Consider the following 25,678-nt stretch of genomic DNA (forward strand, 5'->3'; position numbering starts at 1 on the left):
TTGCGCCTGAAGGCAGGCTATCTGTCCATATCCATCTTCCACTAAACCAATTCAGGGAGGAAGTTGGATGCGTAAAGTGAACAAACTTTATCATACGGGCACCACAAACAGGAGAACAAAGGTTTCAACCTTTAAGAAGTAAAAAAAGATTAACATCACAAAGACATAATGTAACATTTTAAAGACAAAGGCATGGATCATAACACTGCTTTTTCTCCTGCCAAAAAGTATCACAGCACAGCAAAGGTTGACCTTTAAATCTTTAGAGGGACACTGCCACCCTTTTCAAAGAAAACACCCTGCTTGGTCAGCAAAGATACACACCAGGAAGAGATATTTGTTTTACACTAATCATTTATCGGCATATTAGGTTCTTGATGAACTGTTAAATTGGCTAGCCTCTAAATTTTCATGATTTCTGCAGTTAAGGCTCACACCGCATGGACTAAAATGCCTTAATAGCCAAAACCCCAAATCAACCACTGGCCCCAGACCTTTGCTGAATGTCATTCCCCTGCTCTATTTACCCAAAATATGAAATCTAACATGCAGAGGGCAAAAAAAAACAACACAACAACAAAAAACACGTTCTCCATTTAATGTGTCTGACCAAGAGTCTGAAATCCTAATACGCTCAGTTTACTTAAAAAAAAAAAAAAAAAAAAGTATATTTGTTGTTGGTTACTCAACTTCCTTGAGTCCTGTCAGAAATAGCCCAAACTGTTTCTCTGTGTCATACTTACAGTTTAAATAATTTTGGTAAAGCCAATCAGATTTTTGGGGAAAAACTGCCACAAATGCCACAAGTATTGAATTAACTCAAAAACATTCACAATCTTAACATGCAGGCTACAGAGAAAGACAGCTTAGATCAGCTAAGCTTGACACACTACAAAGAAAAAGAAAATGGAGGTAGCAGAAAAAAAGAGAACAGAAGTTAGAGAAAACTGATCAGAAGGTTTAGAAGCAGAAAAGCAAAGTGAAAGAATACAAACAAAACATAAGGAGGAGAGACTAACAGGTTTCTTGAAACAATGACTGATTTGAAGGTCAGGACAGGAAGAGAGAAAACACTGAAGTCTAGAGACTGTCAAAATCTTTTTTTATAGACGTGAAAAGAGAAACAGAGGGATGAAAGACACGGTTTAAAGGAATGACAATGGTTCCCAGGCCTCTGTGGCTCAGCTTCACTGGCAGGGCTTTCATGGTTTGATGTGATGGAGACAGACAGGCAGGCCTGTATGGCCAAAGATAACCTCTTCTAAAGAGCATCAGTCACTGCTGCTACGCTCAAATCTCCTCTCGTTGTCTCAGTATCATTTCTGCACTGTAGCACTCATTTAGATACAATGTGTCTGCAGGTGTAGTAGTGATGGAATACATTTCATTTCTCCTTAAGGGGTAAATAAAGGTACAAATTTTATTTAAAGATCACTTTAGTTTAATATCAACTGAGGAAAGTGTAGAGACTGTAACTGATGCAACTGAGATGGATATACATAATCCATAATTTGGGCAATAACTTTACAGTTTATATTGCAACGAGTTTGTCTAACCTTGGGAACTGTTAAAGGGGCTCACCAGCTGCTTTACACAGTTGAGATTAGTCATCACCAGGGGCAGTATTCAACTAGTGGAAACTGCTCTAAAATATCTTCTGTGGCTCTGGAGGGAGTTTCCAAAGTTAACAAAAATATATTCTTGTTGATATCATTATAATTATTTTTTAGACCCAAATTAATGTCTAAAGCAGTTTCTCTCTGGGAGATTAGTATCCTGAATCTGATTAAAGGTCAACATATCTATATTTGATCATTATTTACTTTATCAATTTCTTGATTGAGTTACTGGAATAAAAGCTGTATTTTTAATCTCAATTCCTTATACAGTTATATTATTATAAGCAGCGTCTTCTTGCAAATGGTCATTACAAAGAACTCACTGACTGTGAGTAGAGTAGAGTAACCATGTGACTGAGGTTTCGTCTTACATGTCCGGTCTTTGTAAATTGTAAATTTAAAGAACTGTAAATAATCCAGTACTTAAATTAAATCAATTAAAGTAATGCAGATCAGTCACATACTTTGAAAAGGATAAATTCAGCACCCCTTATAACAAATTCAAAGTGTTTCACAAACTTTAAGCTGCCACGGCCTCTTCAATTTTTCCTTAAGCTTTCCTTCCTGCCATCCTCCTCCTGTCAACGCATGATCGCCCCTCGGCACACTCTCAGTGCACCACTCTCTCCATCTGCACTTTAGAGTGGACAAAGGCACAACGACCCATGACCCCCCCCTCTGCAATGTCCCCTCTACCTCTCTCTGTCTTTGCTATCTGTCTTAAGTGGATTTAAGCCTTGAGCCTTCCCATCAGCCAGTGATTTCACAGCGACCACCATCGTGCGTTCAGCTCTACTCAGCCAACCAGATGGCAGCAGCATTGAAGCATGTCTGCAAGACCAGAGAGAGCATCTGCTATTGCACACACCCTCTCTCTCTCACTGTAATACACATAGAGACACACTAGCATTCACACACATCCTGGTGGCTCACATGCAAGATAACTGCCACAAGCTTTAAAGCACCATTTGTCTTCTTGGCCTGAAATACATATCACCGGCAGACAGACACACACGCACATATATACACAAACATCTGACACAGAGCTATAGATACAAATCATTTTTGCTTCGTGCACATATAAAAAAAACCCCCCCAAAAACAAAAAAACAAACAAACTTGCAGTTAAAGCACAAAGAAGTACAGGCCAAGAAGACCTCAAACCACTTTTAAAAGATTAGCAATAAATCCAGATCGGAAAAGTGTAAAACTCTGTGTGTGTGTGTGTGTGTGTGTGTGTGTGTGTGTGTGTGTGTGTGTGTGTGTGTGTGTGTTGTGTAGTCCATTCATACTTTCATCATTTCTAGATTATTTTTTGGCTGTCAAATTGTCAACACCCCCCTCCCGTCTCCCGCCCGCCAACCCATTTATCCACTCAAACACACTTTGCGTTGCTACGGCAACTGCTGCCCCATACTGCAAACACACATTTGTGAATACACTAATAGACGCTCGCACATGAAAGCCGTACACTGCGGTGCCGAGTCTTGCCTGAGAATGTCAATGAGTTTTCACACCCTTAAAACAACTCTCACTCTGGCCTACAGTTAGCCTGAATCTCTGTAGGAACCGGAGCCACACAGAGCAGCGTTTCATCTGCGGCCATTCAGCTGTGGCAGCACTCAACCACAGGAAATCTTCCCCCCACCAAAAAATGCTTTATTCATCCATCATGTCTTGGGGTGCATTCACACTCAGTTATAGCCATCAATCACACGGTGTCAAATGTATTCCTTTACTTTGGTTTGTTGTGGGTGAGAGAAATGTCCAAAATTAAAACTAAAAACAAAATAAAAAAAGCAACAACATTTGTGGCACTGTCAAAGATACTTATGTGTCCCAGAGCAGAGAAATCAACCCAGAGTGGCAGTGCCAAGAACTGAAGTGGTGACTCGCTCCAAGAGAGAGTCAATACACATAAGAATAAGACCCCTAAGCTAAAAACAGAATGAGCCACTTCAGCTAATTTACCTCTTAAAATTTATTCACCCTTTTACACTTCAAAAGGGCCTAAAGATAAGAGCATGGCCACTTTGACTCACAGGTTGATACACTGGTGGCGTATCTGATGTCCTGGTGTTGGTGTTGTTCCTGCATCATCATAATAATCTATCTATAGATATATAAAATGCTTTTGTTTATATAAACCTCTCTTCTGGAACAAATAGTAGGCATTTTAAAATGTTTTCCTTATCCAACAAATATACCATCAAGCTAGGTTTGTCCGTTAGCCACATTTTGGTTACTTGTGTTTAGCTTACTTCTTAGCTAATGCTAACTGAATACTCAGACAGTAGTCAACTGCAATGCTGATCCTGGATGAACATCATTATTATGAGGTTGTAGGAACAACACCAGTGTGGGGATAAGAGGTCATGTGAGTTCCTGCAGCCAGCAGTTGTCTGTTAGGGTTCACTTGTGCTAAATGGAGTCATGAAGTTAGACATTGTGTGCTGCCTCCTCTAGCATTTTCAGTGCAGCTATCTGCAGATAATATGGCTTGCTGTATCGCTGGTTATACTAACAGACCATCCAAGAAGTCTGCTCTCAGGCCTTAGTACTAATTAGCAGGTATTTAGGTCCATGTAATGGACCCATAGAGCCTGTGGGTACACCTTCTGACCAAGCATGCTGGTATTAGCTTGAAACTCTACCCTCCAAAGTCAAAATTAAGCCTATCATTTTTTCTCTTGGACAAATTATGACTCACCAGAAATTTTGGCAGCAGGGAGGTAAAGTGTTTAACTAATTGTTTCATTCATTTTATGCTGAAGCCAAAATATGTTCAGTCAGTGGATAGCACACAGCCAGCACAACATCCCCTCAGTCCACTGCTGACACAGACTCTTTATTGCATAACTAATGCCAGACATGTCCTTCACTATGTCTAACATTAACGAGTCATGATGTGCTGGCTGCAAACTGTCAACACAGCACAATAAAAGAGTATTTTTTTAAGTCTATGCACCACAAAAAGTAAAGAGGGGAGAGAGACAGAGAGAAAGAGCGGCATTGAGACAGAGAGGGAGACTGTGGGTGAAGGCGAGCAAGGGCGGTGGTAGACCAAACCCAGTGAAATAACTTAATAGAGCTTAAGTGCTATTTTGCTGATAAGAAGCCATGATGTAAATACAATCACAGGGGAAGACATTTAATGAAGGGAAGTGTTGCAAAGCTGTTTTATCTCTGTCAAAACAAATGCTGCTGTGATGACCCTCTCAGCTGTTAGTACACTGAAATCCATCAGCTCTCCGTGGATCCAATGCAGTGAATTTCTCTCATTTCCTCTCTTTTATTCCATAATCTCTTAATGTGCCCATACTTCTGTGGACTCGTTGTGCCTCACTGTATTTTAAATACTATGCACAAATGTGAGACTTGTATGCTCGTCTTTATGCTGTGGAATGTATGAATATTAAAAAAGAAAAAAATAATCGTGGCACAGAAAAACCCAAGAAGGAGAATGCTCAGGTTATTTTTCCTTCTTGTTCAGCCTTTATCTCAAACTGAATGCCATCATAAAGCAATTTACAGAGAAAAACTGTTGCAATCTGAAATTCATTGTTTTGGTACCTCCTCTCTTGTATGTACAGCACAAATAATTGCTCATGCTAGTGTCTGTGTGCACATATATATGTGGCGAGTATGTAAAGAGAAGGCATACCAATAGACTCAAACCACTGTCTGCTCATATCTTGGAGTGATCAGGGATGGCTGATGATCACTGGACCGGAGCAGCTATTATAAAAAGGAAAATACTACAATATAATCAGTAAGGCAGATACCTTCATGTGTGCCACGTCTACTTCATACATAATCCGAGCGGGTCGGGTCGCCAGGGTTTTTGGGTTCAGTGCGTCAATAGTATAGAAGTGGATTTAAATAGATCAGTGAATACTCAATAGCATGGTGTGCCACCCTTTTTATTGTTAATGAAAAAGACAATTATAATAATAATAATAATAATAATAATAATAATATAGTCATTTATTATTATAGTCACTTATCCAACTGCTCTTTGAATTCAATTTGTTTTTATTTACTGCCTTAAAAAAAATGAATGCAATACTGTGGCTCATGGATCCAATATTATTACACTTGTGAGCCATAACAGAAGAGCCACCTGCCTAATATTATGTAGGTAAACATGGGCAAAGGACATCTGCCCTTTGGTATCTGGGGCAGTGATGCTGGCAGGGGACCAAGTTTGGTCCCGTAATTTGAGGAATCGGGACTTGATGTATCAGACTTGTTCCTGTGCATCATTTGGATGTTCAATTATAAAAATCTGGAAAGTTTGAAGCCTAAGCCTTTGGCTCTATAGTGCTTCCTTCAACCATGACAATTTCTTGATTGATTCTTTCTCTATTATGGTTTGTTCAGTCTGTCTGCATTTTTGTAACGTGACTTTAATGTAAGGTCATTACAGCACTAAAATACTAAAACTGTGCTGCGATAGCAGCTGGTTGGTTGTCAGCTGGCTTATAAAATTAAAATTAAATTTAACAAAGAAAAACAATTCTCATTTTACACTTATTTGCAAAGTTTTTGTTTCAGAGACTGTCCTGTAATGTAATCCCACATGGATCAAATTTTTTAGGTCTGAAAGACAAGACCGGGATAACTCTAATTACAGATCGCTGTCAAGGAGCCGTTCTTAAGGAAGGGAAACAAGGAGAAAAGGTGCAGGTATACCAAATTACACAAAAACTGGACTGAAAAATAAGTGGCAACAAGACTGATGGAGTGATGAACCCAAAATTTAAATTTTTGGTTAAAATTAGCTGTTAGTATGTACAAGAGGAGGTCAGGAGAGAGGTATAACAACTAGTGTCTACAGCCATTGTGGAAATTCTGTCATGGCTTGGGGCTGCACTTCAGCCTGCAGTGTTGGGGAACTTCAATCAAAATTCATCAAAAATTTGATGGCATTAGGAACTCATTAGAGTACCTTTAGACTTTGATCAAGAATGCAATACCATTTGGAAAGTGTCTGATTGGCATGGTTTCATTCGTCAGCATGACAATGATCTCAAACACACTGCCATTCAGTGGAACACCATAAGCCATGCATTGACCTCCCTAAAGCTTGGAACTTAACATTATGGAAGCAGAATGGAAGAAAAGGCAGCCAATACCCAATGAAGAACTTTGAATGTCCCTATAAAAGTCTGGAGAACTATTCCTGAAGACGAGTTATAGAAAGGTTGTCTAAGAGAGCTCATGTCGTGTTAAAGTATAAAAGTTGCTATACTAAATGTTGACTTTGAACCTGCTTTTGCCTTAAATACTGTATTTATATGTTTGTTTGCACATTTTGATAAATCCCTTCACTTATATATTTTAAAGCATCCACAAAGCAAACAGATAATTTTCGTCAGCTCTTCTGTGTTCCTGCCATATGCCTGCAGTGGGAAAAGCCTCTGGTGCCAAAGATAACCCCTTATCTCCACTGATAGAGTAGGAAGACTCAGTCGGACTAACACAGAAGTAATCACCGGTGGGATTTGCGTAGAGGTCGAGTTGAACCTAAATTGGCTCCAGAAAAGGCTCCCCTAACCATTCTATATTCAGGCAGAGAAATCATTTATTTTACATTGATTCTCCACAGCTAAGATAAGCTGCTGACGGTGCAGCTGAGGTCTGCTCCTCTAATGTCTGCAGACTCACGCTACGCCAAAACCACAGCACAACGCCAGTATGTAGTACCTTTTCCTAGTACAGCATTGGTTATAAAATAGGTGACATGATTATGTACAGTTTGGTCTTCTGTCTGCAACCCCAGTTGAGAAAAATAACACTGCCTGTGTACATCTAAATAAACCTTAGAACTACTGTAATATAATTTAGGGAAGCATGCGAAACACTGCACAATAATAATGGAGACAGCTCAAATGGCTAATAATGCACCGTGTTCCGATTATGAATGAAACCATCCTGCAGTGCATATCCCTCCCACACTACACCAGCAGCCGTGACGAGAACTGAACGAGAGACATCAATTTTCTTTTATCACTGCCTGTTCATCATTCTGCGTTTTACTGCTGGAGAAATGAGCGCAGTGAGGAACAAAGGTGGCTGACAGTGCTACTTCCCTGAACAGATTTGATTGGCTGGTCTCGTCAGACCACAGCTGCAATGAGCCGAGGCATCAATAACTGTGGTGTCTGATTATGTTACATTTCAAGCTTTATTCTATTTTCAGTGTTACTGCTGATTTTTTTTCTTCTTTTAGTCAGACAAGAAGTTGTCAGCATATATGCACAAGGTCTTAAATAATGAATAGAAGACAATGTAAGCTTGAGCAATGGAAATGTATCACAGCACACATCACAGCAAAAAAAAAAAAAATCCATGCAGCAGTTGACATATTCGTCTCCAGACTAAACCCAAAAAAACCCATTTTTGCATATTGAATCAGGCACCATAGATCATCTCCGCGTGCAGCTTCTGTCCCTAACAAGTTTAAAATGCTGCTAACCTGCTAACACAACATATCTGAGACTGATCAAGCACTCAAAGGGCCAGGCACAGGGATTAAATGACTATGCTTTCAGATTAGGATTATACTCTAATTTCCAGGTCCAGGATATGTATCATGGTTTTATAGCTTAACACATGGGAATAACACGGGTCACCCCTTAGAGCAGTGCCACAAGCCTGCACACCATCCTCTACGAGCTGTGTCCGTGTTTACGTTACAGAGATAAGGAGGAACCACAGGGGCTCATTCATTCATCAGCATGCCAGCCAGACACAATGAGGAGGTTGGGTGTGTGTGTGTGTGTAGCTATTTGATTGTGAGCCAGTTTGTGGGCAAATCGGATATCACTGTAGACCACTGAGATTAAAGAGTGAGACAGTGAATCACATGAAAAAAAAGAGAGAGCAAAGGAGGTGAGAGTGCCATTTTTACAACCAAGGTAACAAAAAAAATCAGAGTGGAAACCCTCTAACAGTAATACAGTAAGGACCGACACAGACAAAGGCAGAGCAATCAAAGGGAGGAGGGAGGGGGGTTGGCATTACCCGTGGTTTCCCTCTGGAGCGACAAGATAACATCAGCTGGTAGTAATAACACATGCAAACTCAGCGCTGGGCACTAGGCTTAAGCTGTATCACAGTATTAGGAGATACCAGGTTAGAAATCCAGACAGTATCAGTAAATATATTATACAAAAAAAGGGAAGAAAGAAAAACAGATGTGGCTTTCTATGAAACCATTAAACAGGTGATGTATTGAGGTCACATATTGCTGTGCACTGCACGAAAACATCAGAAGGAAGTGTATACCAGGGAAATATGGCAACTGCAAGCATTAAACAAAGTCTTAATAGTGTTACTGTCATTCACAAAGGTCAGGAACCAACTGAGTGTTTGTTATTGATTGAGCCAGTGCATAAAATATGTGGTTCAACCGGTCTGTGGGTTACTCTTGCTTGTACTCCTGCTGGTCCATCAGCCAGCGGCACAGGAGAGCGAACTTCTAACATCCAAAGAGCTGAAGTGAAACTGAGTGTTAAACAATGAAGTGTCCACTGCAGTCACAGCCTGTAATTTTCATATTGTACATTTATTGATTTTTTTCATGCTTCTCCCATATTTCTTGTGAACTCTGCTGTTGTTCACTTCCCTTTTCCAGCCCACTTGCCAACCAATCAGCATCCGACCGGCATCATCTGCATTCAGCGACATGTAGTCGTGATTCTGGAGGAATGTACTGGACCAACCCTCATCTGTTCACTGACCAAACATAAACACATACGCAGGCAGACACATTCGAGGGACCATAAAATGCAATTAAGAAGGCACCACTAATGTGTGAGGGTCGAGTACTCCAAAGGTCAAAGACTGGAGGATCATTCCTAGCCAATAATTTCCTAACTGAAACAGTATCTAGTGGCTTTAATCATGACTTACAAATTATACTAATCAACTAATCTAAAATTAACAAAAACACTCATTATGACCAACATTAGCAATGCTAGCTGTTACCAGCAGCCTTCTATGCAAGTCCTTATAGTGATAGGTGACTACCAGTGAGGGCAGCAAAGATTTATTGTTTCATATACAAATCCCTCACATCCATAGCTACCATTACCGTGACAGCAACAGTACCTTAATGGGACCGTCCCTTTAAAGGAAAATGGAAATTGGTCATAGCTAACATGGGACAGTACTGTAACGGCCATGAGCAGGACTTCCAATTTTAGATCTTTTAGACATTTTGTGAAATATGCTTTTCTGTTTGATAGGAAGTAAGATTTGAAAAAACAATCAAAACGAAACAAAACACATTTTTAACATTCATGAAAACAGCCAACAGCTATTGAGCTTAGTTTAGCATAAAGACTTGAGAAAGGTGACACAACTAGCCTGACGCTGTTCAATGGTAATAAAATCTGTTTATCAGCGCCTTGAAAGCTCATTAATTATACAGCTTGTTCTTGATTCCCATCTTCGTCCTGCGGTAATTGGCTTCCAACTCTGGAATACACTGGGAGTTGAGCATTAACACAAACAGATACATGTGACTTCATACAAGGACCAAAACACACTGAATAAAAGGGGCGCAATTGTCTCCTATATGGGATTCGAGCCCACCATTAATTCTGTATTTAAAAAAAAGAAAAGAAAAGTAATGATCGCTGGAACTGCATTTAGTCTATAGAAGGTCACAATAAAAATAATAATGCAACCTGAACTGCAATGAGATTATAAAAACCAACCATGCAGCAAAAGCTTTCAGAAGTCACTGCAGTTATTTTGCATGTGTGAAAATGTCTGTGACACAGCAAAGTGTTCAATATGATGCGCCCGTTTGGGGTTTCCATCCAGTTCTGACTTGTGTTGTTGGTTTAAGCCTCAACATCTAAATTTCAAGCCTAAAATATGGATTCATACAGGCAAAAAACATGAATTAGGCCAGTCTGGGAGTAAAACAATAAGAGGATTGTCTTTACTTGATCGCTGGGTTCATTTTTTCGACACAAAACCTTATATTGATTAGCCTTCATTGTTTTGTGGCTGTTTACTATGACATGGTGTACAAATGTCATTGTTGTCCAATCAATGCTGACTGCTGCTGTGACCTACAAACCTCATTCAATTACACCCAATAAAAACCAGCTGATGCTGTCCATACTAGGCCACTGCAGATCAGCACCAAACCACAGACAAGAGCAATGAACCACATTATGAAGATTTTGGAAAAAAAAAAGACAGGACTATTAAAGGTGAGGTTGAAATCAGACATACTGGAAGTCAATAGTGTGAAATTATATGACCCAAACCTATCAAATCAGCAACCTTAGGCAGGGTCAATTATATTACTCAGACACTGAGTGACAATGCCCATGACCTATGAGGTAATAAAGATGAATGACTGTGGGCGGGACTTGCATTGAGCCACGCTACGTGACAGGTTAATGTCTCTCCGGGGAGGTTTTGTAGGGCATAATGGGCTCGATAATGCTGTAACACAATCACTATTCAGCTTGGTGATGGGTAATACAACACAGAGTGACAGACACTCAGCCACTAAAGCATGACAGGAAAGAAACTGTAAACGTCTTACTTATACATGGAAAAGGCAGTATGGTGATACTGGTAATACTCTCTCACACATACACATACACCTTCAGGTGTCATATAGCCTGCTTTTCCATGTGATGTTAGTGTTAGTAAATACAATATACCCCTGTGGGATAATGTTTTGGGTACTAACATGAAGTTTAGCACTTTTTTTAAACAACCCCAACAACAAATGTTAGCCACACTTCTTTAGCTTTTTTTGGAGTTTTTTCCCCACCTGTATATATATATGATACTAATTTGTTTTAAACATGCATAAGTGTTCAGCTGCTGAAGCGATGCTGAAGTGTACTCCAGAGACGATGTTTGTTAATGTGGAGCTTTATTGATGTGCTTTGTGAGCATTTATTTATCTTGTAATATCAAAGTCAATTATACAAAAGTGACCATGTTAATGCTTTGTTTTTCTACAATTTGCTCTGCACTCAGTAGATGAAAGACTGTCTGGGTCTTTGATCGCTATATCACAACACAGTTAGACCCACTATACTATTACCCCCCCCCCACACACACACACATACACAGAGAGAACCAACTCCATGCATAATGACTCCTAATTAACCCTGCTCATTCAGCTAAATCTGGTCCAGTACTTTACAGAAACCAAACTGCTTGGAAAGAGGTTGGTGAAAAAAAAGCTTTCTGATAGCATGGTGTGGATGCATGATGTGCTAAAATAAGACTTCCTGACAAAACCAAACTAGATCCTGCATTCAGTCGAGACTTTTCTGATTGACTTAAATGAATAATGAGATAACGTTTTGCTGTGTATCCTTGACCACACTGTTAGGGAGATGAACCTGAAATTTTACATTGCCTAAAGCCGTGTTTGTGTTTGGAAAAATAAAAGAAGGCAGCTAAAAAAAGCAAAAAACAAACATAAAAATTTTAAGTACTGGACAAATATTAGTCTTCAGAGTTCTTGACTTGGACAAGTGACCAGCCAGACCAATATGTTTAATTACAAACCAGTCCATTTCATGAATGTGCAACAGCAAGACAGGAAAATAGTTGCTAGCGCACACTCACAGCCACATGCTATCATGCTGTTAGAGTTAAAGCTCAGCAATGTCCTGAAGTAAAAGGGGGGCCAGCATAACATTTAATGACAAACCTAATCAGACATTTAAATCACCCTCAGTTGGCTGAACGTTGACATTTTAATGACACTAACAACAGCAAAATAGCTAAAGCTAAAGCTAGCCGGAGCTCATAAGCAACAGCAAGCTAGCCTTGGTATGAGCAAAGGATCAAAACTGTTCAAGGAAAAGGAAGGAGACGACTGAAAAAGAGAAAAAAGCAAATCAGTTTCAGTTTCATCAATTATCTGTATGTTTTTCCAGCAGCCAGTAGTTATTTGAAATAAAGTTATTTCATTGAGAGTTGATCCTATAACTTACCACAGTTTAGAGAGAAAATATAAAATGTAACAATTTATTTCTTATTAAAATAATATACTTATTGTCTGTTTAATGCATAGGTTACTCAAAAAACATAATTTTAAAACAATCACTTTTTGGTATGGACCATATATGTCTCCTGCTTTTAGCCCATGTACTAGCCAAGAGCAAATCTGAAATAGTAGATTAAATACTACAATGTATTATAGTAACTTCAGAGTATACTCAGCAGGGAAGCTGTGACCTGTTTGACACATTTTTTCTGCCTGGTTAACTCCAAATGTCATCCTAATTATGTGAATAATCAGCACATCCTAATGAGATAAAACACAGAGGTACTTGAAGGAGCATTAAGCAGTTAATACAAACAGCCATGATGTGCTTCACATCATTAAAACGGTTTGAACTCGAGTTAAAGGGGGAAGGCGAGAAAAAAAAAGAGTAATCGTTTGCACACAGCCATGCAAAGTTCCAAAATGATTCCCAACCACAGGAATGATAACCAAACTAAAAATAGATGTATTTGGACAGGAAAGATCCTGTAAGATCACTGTGGTTTTTGTCAGACTGCTTTAACCACACACCCCAAACTCCCACTCCAGTTCCCAGTGAGAACATCCCACTGTCACGATTCACGAAGCTGCCGGATATCACAAAATTATTGCTCAGTGACCAATGGCAGCCCTGAACACATGTAACACTGTGACACAATAGAGATGATGGGCTCTCCCTTTGAACTGTGCATCTTTAAAAACTAGTTCACTAATTCACAAAGCAGTCAATGTCATGGCGACACCTAAAATGCAATAATAACTTTAGATTATGACATTTTTAAACACTTCTTAATAGGAAGTAGACACACTATTAAAAAATAATAATAAAACACTCATAAAAAAAGAGAATTTAACATAGGAGGGTACTTTTTCTGTCAAAGAAAGACCAGAGGACTCCTGGTTCCCACATGGGAACATTACAGGTGATCATCTGGGAGTAGACAACTGGGTCACTTCCATTTTCACAATTCCTCTAAAGACAGGCCTCGAGGTTAAAGAAAAGAGAACAGTGACAGGTTGGACAAGATTTGAAGCTTTGGTCTTTGCTATGATGGTTTTTCTCCACTGATTATTCTCCATGCACTCTGCCCTGTACACTACATTTCAATACACATTTTACTCTTCCCCTCTCCCTTCGCTTCTACTCCAGGGTGTATTTGATGGACTGATGTTATTATCTGTATCCCCTTCATCCCCGTCTTCAAAGCAGGGAGCTGGCTGTATGTATCAAGCTTTCGTGCGCTTAACAGATGCCTCAGGCACACTCCCAGCCTCGCTCAGGCTGGGAGTGTGTGTATTTAATAGACAGCCTAATTGATAGTGGAAATAACAATACTGCTCCCTTGATTATCTGTACACGCCACAGTGGAGGGAGAGGTGCCGCATGTTCTAAAGCAAATTAAGTTTAGGAGTTTATGTGGCATCTGTAGTCAGGTAAAAGAAATGTATCAAACAAAACATCAGCCGGATGGCTTCTGAAAATACTACGCTACTGATGTAGGTATCATTTCAAAGAAGAGATTGCATTAACTACAATAGCGAAGCACAGTGTTCATTATACAGTATATTCATTGTATTGCATTTAAAAGGCTTCCACTTATTCTATTATGTACCCCATGAGGGTGCCTGTTTGATATAACCAAAAAGGTTATAAGTCTGTGTCTTCTGTACATAACAACAAAACTTACCAATCTGCAGATCATTTAACCCAGCGGTCCCCAACCTTTTTTGCGCCACGGACCGGTTTATGCCCGAAAATATTTTCACGGACCGGCCTTTAAGGTGTCGCGGATAAATATAACAAAATAAAACTAGTACCGGTACCGAAAAAAAGAAAAACAAAACAAAACAAAAATCCCATATAGGTCGGAGTTTATTTGTAATGTTACAGGGCTAAGGTTCAGTATTTCAAAAGTAAAGAAAGGGAGTGTTTACTCCTCTTTGAATGAGTACACGAGCAAACAGCTGAACAAGAGCACTGTGAGACTGCATCTCCACCAAGGCTAAACATTCCTTCCATACCATGCATGAATTACATCCTTGGATCAAGAAGGACATCTTGGTCTGGACTTTCTAAGGAAGAAGATAATGTGCGACATGCATATGATGTGAAAGATCCACTGTCCCTTAAACCACAATGGCAATCCATGCTTCCAAAATTACCTAAATTCAGATACAGGTCTAGATCAACTTCTAAAGTTCACAATTTCAAAGTTTAGCCAAGCTCCACCTCTAGATAGCTTTTCCATGCATCCATATGTTTTTGAGTAATACTTGCAAAGAACAGATAAACTGTTGTGAAAATAGATATATGGTACTTTTTAAGTAAAAGAGAAGCCAACAGCAAAACTGCAAGGTGTCACGTAAAAATCACATCATGTAAAAACGTCCTAGTGTCTGCTGTCCACCAAGATTAGAGTAAACAACCACAGAAAGAAAGGAGAGCTGCTTGCCATGATTTGAACACCTAACAAAGTTGGGAGGAGGAGAACACTGATGTAAGTTCTACTCAGCGTCAGTAAGAACGCATTACTCATCAAGATTACTTGAACAGAATCATACTTTCCATTTACTGCATAATCGAATCCTAATAAAGTTAATTTTTCCAACTGTACTAAACTGCAATAGTATTAAACTGACTTAAGTTTGTATTGATGGCTAATCTGTTCTATAATAATTCAAGCTGTAAGGACTCGAAAACTTTACACCTTTTTTAGTCCTTAAAAACTGAACAGCAGATGCTACACTTCCATAATATACTGGCTTTACCCTCCATTTAAACTAGCTGAACGCCCCCTTTTTCTTCATCCTGTTTCTACTTCCTGTTTGTACTTTTCCAAAACACTTGAAGCTCATATTTGATAGTAACATTTAATCTCCAGGCAATCTATAAATAGATTGTTCTTTCATCATGCCAAACACTAGATAACACTCACAGGTTACACTTCATGACATGTTTATTTTCCCTCTGAGCCATAATCAGTCAGTCAAACTCTGCTTTTCTGCAGAGCAACAAACAGCACTGTACTTGTTCTGTTCAGTCGAGCAGAGCGCCGATACGACGTCACGCTCCGCGTCTGGAAGAAATACTAGAGCCACTCCACTGGAATTCCTCACTTCCCAGTACTGACTCCCACTTCTTTCTTTTGTTTAGTGCGTATGTGCGTATGAGCACTACTATAGCCTCTGTGTCCAGCTCCTACATAGCGACATTGTTGTCATAGCCACGTAAAGTTAGCTGCAGGTCGAGCACTAGAATGGACTAAATTACATTTGAGTATTAATGAAAAGTTTAAAAAAGAGAAAAACAATAGAATAGAATGAGATAAACTGAAAAACATACTATACAAAATAGAAAGAGTACTATATACAACCGAATAAGTACTATACAAATAGAATAAAATACTTTGTTACAGGAAAATTGCGATTGGTGGACATCAAGGAGACAGGGCGATAGTTACAATTGTGTATGGTGTGTGTGTGTGTCTGTCTGCACGTGTATGGTCCTCTGCAGAGACCATGTTGTATTAATAGATTACATGATTCCTGTGGATGCTAACGGTGGACTGTCAAGAGCACATTTTTACCCACTTTAGGCAGACCAGTGTGTGAACAATTCTCAAGGTTCTTAAAGTGAAAGAGCCAAGTTCCCAGGAGGTGCATCCCTCTGTATTCATCTTATTATTCTTATACAAGAGGCTACTTTACTTCTGCAATAAATCTCTTCTCCATAAGACCTGTTGCCACTGATTTTTAATCAAGTTTTTGTGTAATATGGCATACCTCAGCTTTTTCTCCCAGTTTCCCTTCCTTAAGAGTTTCAAGTGACTGTTGAGCTTTTTGACAGTCAACCTTCCACTGACACCATTTCTGATGAGGCTTCAGTGAATAGTCAATAGATCACCTGAAGGGACAGATGCATCTCTCACGTTCTATGTCAGGTTTATGCTGGACCTGTTTCCTATTTCTTAAGCACATGACTTTGACGAGACATGACTTCCAATACTGTTTGTCTGCTGCAGATTTTTTTGTTAGGGCTCTTTTGGGCTTGTGATGTTTCCTCATTACTCAAGTCATTACTCTTAAGATCATTTGGTATTGCACTGGAATGAAAATGAGTTAAAAAGCAGCCAATGTCCAAAGAAAAACTTCAGAAAGCCTGGAAAACTCTTGCTTAAAAACCACTCCCATTCCAAGAAATTCTGCTTCCTTGGATTCAAACTATGCAGAAATAAGACATGGCTCGATGCTTTTGCACAGTACTGTGGGTTATTAAAGGTTGATTTATTAAAATTACAGCTAACATTAGGAATGAAACCAGAAATGCCCTTTTATGCAGCAAGTAAAACACTAGCAAATAACAGAAGTCTTTAAATAACACATCTGTACCTCTTCCACATCAACCGTGCTGACTCTGATGGCTCCAGAAACCAGCAGTGCTAATTCATCTCATTTAGTAGAGGAAGGCCTACTTTCTCCCCCCACAGTGTGCTCCCAGACCATTTAGCAAGTACAGAAGATGTTAAAGAGATGCTCATCACTTTTGTCTCTTACCTCTTTCTGCTTGTGTCCCTAGGAGACTTGTACAGTACTAGCAGTGCTAGCATTACCACAAGCATATAGATGGAAGAAATGTGAGAAACCTTGTGCAGGCCTATTCACAAAGCTTTTAAAAATATACCATTTTTTTCCCCCACACAAAGCTGAATTACAAAAAGCTCCACGTTCCACTGAGAGCTGAGTTACTAAAAGACTCCTGCCATTTTCACAAAGTACTATCCAACTGTATGAGCCCTGCTTAGATGCTAATTTACAAAGGCAGCTGTTCTGTCTTAACTATATCAGCTTTTTGTCCCTGTTCATCACAGAAAGAGCCAAGTGCATTTTTAATGATCTGCCAGGTATTAATTATTTAGCTGCTAGTGGATTTACTGATCTGCGGCCAAAAGTTAATGGTCTGAGCTGCTATTTCCACTTGATTTCTGCACACACTGAGGGCTGGTGTGTAAAGTCAGAGATGTTGCTGGATGGATAAATAAGTGAATAAATGAAAGAATGAATGAATGACGTATGGGATCAGTAGCAAAGGAAGCTAGTTGCTGTAGATTGAGCCACTGATCAACACTATCAGCAAAGTAGCAGCCACTTTGGAGCTACACAGATAAGGCAACTTTAAAATCGTCTTTTAAAACCTCGATTGCTCGACTCCCTCAAACTGTATCCAAACTTACAAGCTAAGAGTCAGCATGGGAGATTCATTGTGAGGATATCCTTATCGCCAACACGCAACAGGAATACACATCCTTAGAAATTATAGGGAAAAAGGTGTTTCCTTTTGGCAGACAATCGTGACATGTTTCTTCATTATAAAAGTAATCCTACTAAAAGGGCCAGCAGGGCACTGCCAATATGAACTGCTAACATTCAGCTCAGCATATTTTTAATAACAGAAATTCAGCCAAAATGTAAATAAATCCTTACCAAAAAAAGAAAAGCAATCACAGTGCAACTCCCCGAGTCCGATTCATTCAGCTCTTGTGCAACCTTTACAAAGCCCCGCCGAGAAGATCACACAGCCCACATATTGGGTTAATACCAGACACTGGCAATTATTAATAAAACCTGATAAATGTTACCAGCTGGATGCTTTACACACACACTCCACTGCCCCTTCTAATCAGATCACACACTCAAGCCGTTTTTACATGTGAACTCTTAATGAAGCGCTCCTTCATGTCTAGAAAAGTTCAGGGCTGCTGTGCAATCAACCTAAAAATCAAAGTAGTGAACCTTGAAAAGACAAACTGTAGCTAAAGACAAGTGTGGGAAAAGCAGGAAGATTTTTGACATTCTTAGGAGAGATCAGTACATTTCGATAAATGCAAGCCTTAATGAAACAGCATGGTTTGGCAGCATCAGGAGTTGACTCACCAATACTCTGTTCTCCATCTTGTCTCCTTTGATCTCCAGTTTGACTCTCTTCCGCAGTGACAGCTTCACTTTTCTTCCCACCGCATCCCTCACGCTCTCTACACAGAGGAGGAGAGAAGATGTCAAATAAGGAGTCAAATAAATAAGGAGTGACACCGACTAAAGTGAGAAAATTTGGGAAAATGCTGTTAAAGAAATTGTAATTCCCTACAACAAGAGAAGAGAAGAGAAGAGAAGAGAAGAGAAGAGAAGAGAAGAGAAGAGAAGAGAAGAGAAGAGAAGAGAAGAGGCGGCTTTTAATGTATATTCTTTTTAATTTGTAGTCTCTTTCCAACTTTGCTTACGCAGCAGAGAAAGATCAGTGTACATCTGCCACAGGGGAAAAATCCATCATATCTACTGATTAGGGAAAAAAAAGATTAAATATTTAAGTTCCATTTTCATATAACAGAATATTGACTTTATTCTAGTTTTCATTTAATTATCAGACCATGAATCCCTCTTCTGACGACTGAGACATTTAACACCTACTTTCTAACACATAAAAAGAAAAGAAAAGAAAAGAAAAACCATCATTTATAATATAATAATTTTAATTATTTCAATTATGCATGTGAGTATATCCATACCCGTTTGAACATAGGCCCACAGAGGCTTAATGCCGAGTGTATGTTTCCCGTTACAGACTGATTATTCACACCCAGCAGAAGTGTCAACAACCAGCGAACAGGCTCAAACAGGAGAACTGGGTCAGCCCCCTCTCCACGTTAATTCACCTAACACACAGTCACAAATGCAGTCTGCACACATGCGTCTGACACAGACGGGGATTCTGCATGTACATCTGTGCTGCGCATATCCTCGCCTATGGGCTTCCTCACACCATCATAAGATCAAAGGAAAAGTAATAATTAGGTACGGTGCAAAATGGTTCATCTGCCAGCCTTGAGCTTCCTAAATAAACTTCACTGCAAGTGTGCACCATTTCCTGCTGCAGCACTTTTGCAACCTCAGTGCAGAGACCTGAGAGTCACAGAAAAATCTCTGCGACTCTCAAAAGGCCACAAAGGTAGGCCTTGCATGTTTTAATGGGTCTGGGCAGATTTTGGTCTCAAATCACTCGTGTCGGACTCGGATGTAATTTTTTTTTTCTACCAATTTAATGTAGCTGTGACAGGATTGCTTATTTCACAAGGCAACTGTGTTTGCATTTGGTAGGTAGAGCATGTGTGCTATAGGTCACACCAGTTTAAATTGGAGGTGGTGGGGAAATGAGACACTGCAAAAGCGTAAACAAACTACTGAGAGCTCCATAAATTAGTTGGCTAATTTATTAACTTAGTGTCAAACCTGGTTTGTTGCTTCACAAAGCCACTAATAAATACACTCATGACACAGTAGAGGAAATAATTATTTGATCATCAAAACTACATGGGAGGAGCTTGTTAATAATCTGACTGCAGGTGGGGCTGCAATTACCAAGAACACCATTAGTAACAAAGTAATGGATTGAAATTTTTCAGAGCCTACAAGGTCCCCCTGCTCAAGAAGGCATGTGTACAGGCAGATTCTTTGTGTATGGCTCAAAGAACATCATCCCCACAGTCTAGCATGGAGGTGAAAACATGCTTTCAGGCTGCTTTTCTGCTAAGGGTGCACAACGACTTCACAGCATTGAGGGGCCAATGGACAGGGCCGTGTACTGTAAAATCTTAAAAAAGGTCCTCCTTCCCTTAGCCAAAACACTGAAGAGGGGTAACAGATGGGTGTCCAGCATGACAATGACCCAAAACATATGACTAAATAAACAAAGGAGTGGCTAAAGAAGATAAATACTAAGATGCTCGAGTGGCCTGGCCAGTCTCCAGATCTCAGTCCTATAGAAAATCTTTGAAGAGAGCTGAAGCTTGGAGTTAACAAGAAGCAGCCAAGAAACCTAAAGGACTTAAAGTTTCTGTGAAGAGGAGTGGGGAAAAATCCCTCCTGAGATTTCCATCACTGTACTGTTTCATCTATAAAGAATTAAGAAGACATCATATATCAATATAGAGACAAATAATCATTTAAGTCATTTTAGAGCCAGTTTGCTTCAAAAGCGAGCAAAATTGTTTTTCCTCTCTTCTAAATGTTTAAACTTCTGTGTGTGAGAAAATAGTAACATGAAGCAATTTTATGGAAAGAAAAGGCATTTTAAATATTTAACTCACTCTCCAAAAAGATCATAGAGATGAAGGTCGAGTTTACTACCAGCATCAGCATTGCGCTGTAAACTTTCTCTTTCCGTTTCCTAACTCTCCTTGCTGACGCAGCCTTGCCTGTCTGGTTACTTTAGGTGTGTAATCAGACGAGTAACTGTTGCCCTAACTTTGAATGTGTCTGAGCATGTTTCAGTAAAATACATTTTGAGCACGAGCTCACTTATTCTGAATATGTCCACTTCAATATTCCATCCTCAAAAGGCTGAAACTCAAAGTGTTTTCCCGGTCCTGACCTAATCTGCTCACTACCAAGTAAGTTAAACGGAAAACATGAGCACAAGCACTTGACATGTCCTGTTACTCAGCAGAGAACAGTCTGAGTTCATGCAACACTTTTCCATCTGCAGCATCATGCTGAAACTCCTTGCACGATGCCAAGAGTAATGCTGCATGATACTGAATCATCACCACCAACAAACAATGGCTGGTTATACCCAGACGCAGACAGATTCCTTATATTTAGTGTGCAGAGTTGGGTGAATTAGTCAGCAAACATCAGGGAAATTTCCCATTAGGAAGAGGAGGAAAAATACTGTCTATAACAAACCCAAACACTGTAAAAACCTGCAAAAACTGTATTTAAAAGTGGTTCCCAGTCTCTGTTAAAGACATATGTTTAACAGTTCAGGGAAAATGTAAACAAAATGGCTCAAATTAGTTAAAAGGTCAAGTATGCAAGAATTCCACTGAAATTCCTGCAATGTAAAATTACACTCTTTCTGGCTTCTGTCCTAACTGGAGCCCAGGGTACACAGAAAATAACATGTAAAAACTGTGTTAGGGATCTATAGTATAAATGATACACGGCTAACACATGACCTGACAGCATTTTCCTAAAAGCCTCCTTGACATTCTCCACTACTCCTGTGTCTGGCAATGAGAAAATGAACCCTGCTTGAGATGAATGATGAAGTTCATCCAACATTACACCTGGATGTCAAAACCTGAACTACTTTCTTACACAGAAACCCTGAGCCAAGGGGTTTCCAGACTCACACAAATGAGGAAAGAGGATCATGAAAACAAGGGTTAGAGTAGAGCAGCTACCAAGAAGGCTAGAGATGCTAAAGTGGACCAGGATGACTGTGAGTTAAAATTATGTGCAGAGGACTGACAGGCTGACCACACACATCTCAACTATCTGGCTCTTCTCCCATGTAAACATTAACAGAACAAGCACCTTGTGGCAGTGCTCCACGTATAAACATCTCCAAGCTTAACTGGAGCTAAAGAATTTGCAGTCTCTTAATAACAGCAGTCTGCTTTAGGGAGAAATATGTTTAGTATTGCTATGATATTAAAATGAATGAATTTAAAAGGAAAAAATAACCCTGTATACATATTTTTATACTGTGGTTGGATATTTGTGCCTTAGCACTGCACTCCAAGTGTGGCTGCATTATAAACACAATAGATTGTATGGTTACAATACTATCACTAAAACTTGTTACCATGCGGAGCACATGCACGCTGTGAGTTAGGGGGATGATAGAGAGGGTATCGGTGATTGTTCCAGCCTGGACACACAGCCACAAATCCGCTTTTGTATCTTACCCAGAAGCTCTTTTGGGACCTCCGACACTTCTTCGCTCATTTTGCTGAAGATAATATCCAAAACAACGATAAGAACTGGCTCAGCGCATCGAGAAGCCTTAAATTATGAGGGAAAATCGTGAGCGGAAAAAGAGGAAAGAGTCAGGTGGTTCCTCCGCCGCCGCTGCTGCTGCTGGGATTCTCCCGGTTACATGCTCCTCTTCTCTCGCAGTGTCCGGACAATGTATCCGCTTGTGTTTAGGCGCATCCCTTTTCAGTTTGGAGAGTGGTGAGGTTTAAAGGCTGATGCTAGGGAGGGAAAATCAGCTAGAGTCCTTTTAAAATCATGCTGAAACCCTGCAGCCTGAGCGCCTGGCCGAGATAAAAAAAAAGACCACCGCTTACACGCTCTCACACACACACTCTACCGTAAAGCTGTCGGTAATGGGCTACAGTAGGCTACCAGCCAATGGTGGGAAACGGGGCCCCTCCCCGGTCGGTGATGCGACAGCCTGGGAGCCGATGCGATTCCCAGAACACCGGCATGGCGTGGCAGGAGGGGGCGGCGGCGCTGGTGGTGTCAGACCGATATTTATGAGACTACAGCACCAGCTCCTGGGAAACTGGGCCCTCTAGCGGTGCCAATCCCTATGTTTAACATCTGACACACAAGACTCCCGATGCAGAAGTAGCTAAAGCGCACAGCTTCATTAGCTTTAGAGATTATGTATATATATCGCTTGGAAGTACATTAAAAATATATTAAAGCTTTGTTTGATGGTTGTTAGAGTCTTTTGAGGAAAAACAGCTATAGCATACGTCAAGAGTGGCAGGCTACATTTTATTGTTTGAAATAAAGATTTAATTTGTAGGAAGTGGTTTTTCCAACACTAATATAAACGGAGAGGGGGCGACACCATGTGGTAGCTCGTTGACAGTACAGGTTGTTGTAGTGGTTGCACTATGTTGGATTCATATATATATATATATATATATATATATATATGAAAGTGGAGTTTTGCAGCACTTTTTTTTTTAGTAAACTATAGTTGAACTATAGTTGAAATTTGAATATTTCAGCTTTTTGAGATTGTGTCAAACAATTTGGAGAATCAGGTAGAGTGCTGTAAAAAAGTATTTGTCCTCTTTCTGATTTCTTCCACCCTTGCTAAATCATAAGTTACATGTAGTTAGCAGTTTTTGGAAGGCTGACCGGTCGCAGTTAGACTCTTCATAGCTGCCCATACTTCCTCCTTACTTGCACTTCCTAAATCACTGTCTTTATTTCATCTGTTCTCTCCCATTTGCAACACACTCTTCACTTCTTATCATATATTTATCCTTAACCACAAAAACCTGCTGCAAATCATTTCCAGCCCAATCTCTCAAGTCCTCTTCTCCTTCATGCGTAGTCTCTCAGTACTCCTGTCTGCTTTCATAATCTTAATCTTTGCAAACCTCTTCCTTCAAATACTTTCCTGAACTTCCTCTTTCCACCACCAAATCTCTGATTCCCAGAAACTATACCATCTGAAGTTAAGTACAGCATATACAAACAGTAGCTTTAGCAATGGAAACTCAAGTTTATAGAGTAAATATACACTTATAAAATGACAAAGGATACAAAGAACATTCTGCTTTATCACATAACTTTGTAAAACAGGTATACAGTTTTTATAAATGTGTAACGGACTGCAGACTAGAGAGCACTGTTTACTTCATCTATTGTGAAGCTGCAGTTTGGGTTCTGCTGCTTAATCTCATGGAGTCTCTTCTTTAGTTTTTCTGCCATGGAGTTAAGATCTGAAGCTGTTAGCATGTCGGGAATCTTCCTCAGCTTTTCCTCTGGAGCCTTTGCCAGCCAGTCTATGATGTGATCCACGAGAGGCTCTCTCTGTTTGGGGAGATTGGACCTCTCTTCCAACGAGGTAAGGATGTATCTGTTGCAGGGAGACAATGGTTTAATTGGCATCTTTTTTGAATTTAGAGGTGAAGGAGTGCTGGAGAATAATCAAACAGACAAAGAGTGTGCTCACTTGGAAACAAATTTCTTGATTTTTCCTACATGCATCCTGTGTGCATGGAAGAATCCTGAGAGGAATGTCCTGAGAGTCTCACCTGAGAAAGTTTGAAATAACTTTGTAAATTTGGTTGCATTAAAAAATATTTTGTTTTTGGCAGATAACATTAATAACATACCTCCGTTTGCAAGACTCTCACAGGTGCCACACACGGTGTCAGAATAGGCTGAGCCAGTGAGGAGTACGCTCTGCCCGCTGGAGCACTCCTGATGTTTTACACACAAATCCACCGCAGAAGATGAGCTGGAAAAATATCCCTCTGGACACTTTTCACAAACGGTGTTTGTCTGCTGTGTACCTAAGAGAGGACAACAGAGGACTTCAGGTCACTACATTCATTGGAAGTGTAAAGTGAGTTAGACATACTGATGTTTTGGATAAACAGAAGAAGAGGGATGGATGGTTTAGTAGTTCATATTTAATAAATGAATACTGTACCTTTCGTTTGAACCCCGTATCCGGGGCCACACTCTGTGTGCCGGATACAGAAGTCATCAGCCGAGTAAAAGCCTTCTTTGCACCGACAGATCCTGTTGGTTGTCGGGGAGCACTCTGTTTCCACCTCCAGGTTACCTGTGCAAAGGTTGTTGCAGTACAGACACCTGGGCAGGTAGTTCCACAAATCGGTGAAGTGGCCATCTTTGCACAGCTGACACTGTGTGGGTGTGGTGGCAGTACAATGAGCAGACATGAACGTGCCCGGTGGACACTTGGGACATTTGAGGATTTCTCCGGTTACCGGGTCTCGGTGGTCAAAGGTGGGAACAGGATCCACCACTGAGGCACCACAGAGTGAACCAGAGAGCAGGAACAGCGCTGTCGCGATAAGCTGTGAAGAGAAATGACACGTGACATTATGCGAAAAATTAAAAAAACAACAAAAAAGTACGCTCCCAATATTACACCAGAGATAAGACATACTGAGTTCCCAACAAACATGTTGACGATGAACCCGCGTGTCTTGAAGTCTTGATGTCTAGTCTTAGGTTTATGTGTTGATGTTTAAATCACGGGAATTCCCCACATCCTTACCGCGATGACGATATCCACGCTTGGAAAAACATTTGCGCACGTACAGGCGTTAGGTACGGTTTCATATGCGGTCGCTATTCGTTTCGCCTTTAGGTGCACCTCGTAAATTCAGCCATCTCTACTCCCAAGGACATAAGGCTGTTTAAAAGGCTTTTTTGGGTCAATGTTTCCGTTGTT

At 40.1% G+C, this 25,678-nt stretch overlaps 2 protein-coding genes across 3 annotated transcripts in view; both read right to left on the bottom strand.

Moving 5' to 3' along the window:
* LOC146377272 (F-actin-uncapping protein LRRC16A-like) overlaps window positions 1–22,974 on the bottom strand; it is a 64,161-nt gene extending 41,187 nt beyond the window's left edge. For both annotated transcript variants that reach the window (XM_084942609.1, XM_084942608.1), the window contains exons 1-2: window positions 22,410–22,974; window positions 18,598–18,695 (exon numbers count right to left, since the gene is read on the bottom strand). In XM_084942609.1, the coding sequence (XP_084798735.1) occupies window positions 18,598–18,695; window positions 22,410–22,449 (138 nt within the window). In that variant the 5' untranslated portion in view covers window positions 22,450–22,974. The remainder of the gene's footprint in view (window positions 1–18,597; window positions 18,696–22,409) is intronic.
* A 973-nt stretch (window positions 22,975–23,947) lies between these two features.
* Window positions 23,948–25,555, bottom strand: LOC146377273 (tumor necrosis factor receptor superfamily member 11B-like). Its single transcript, XM_084945133.1, has 5 exons — window positions 25,391–25,555; window positions 24,908–25,298; window positions 24,588–24,767; window positions 24,425–24,506; window positions 23,948–24,328 (listed from the first exon to the last, which is right to left on the bottom strand). Exons 1-5 carry the CDS (start codon window positions 25,406–25,408, stop codon window positions 24,088–24,090), a joined length of 912 nt encoding a protein of 303 aa, XP_084801259.1. The 5' UTR covers window positions 25,409–25,555; the 3' UTR covers window positions 23,948–24,087.
* Between the last annotated feature and the right edge of the window lie 123 nt (window positions 25,556–25,678).

This window comes from Perissodus microlepis, chromosome 11, assembly GCF_051167445.1.
Source record: "Perissodus microlepis isolate ML-2025 ecotype Zambia chromosome 11, ASM5116744v1, whole genome shotgun sequence".
Taxonomy (NCBI): Eukaryota; Metazoa; Chordata; class Actinopteri; order Cichliformes; family Cichlidae; genus Perissodus; species Perissodus microlepis.

Coding starts and splice junctions, on each gene's coding strand:
- LOC146377273 (XM_084945133.1), bottom strand. Junction 24,507..24,587: donor TGAGAGTCTTGCAAACGGAG/GTATGTTATTAA, acceptor AAACTTTCTCAG/GTGAGACTCTCAGGACATTC. Junction 24,329..24,424: donor ATCAAGAAATTTGTTTCCAA/GTGAGCACACTC, acceptor TCCCTGCAACAG/ATACATCCTTACCTCGTTGG.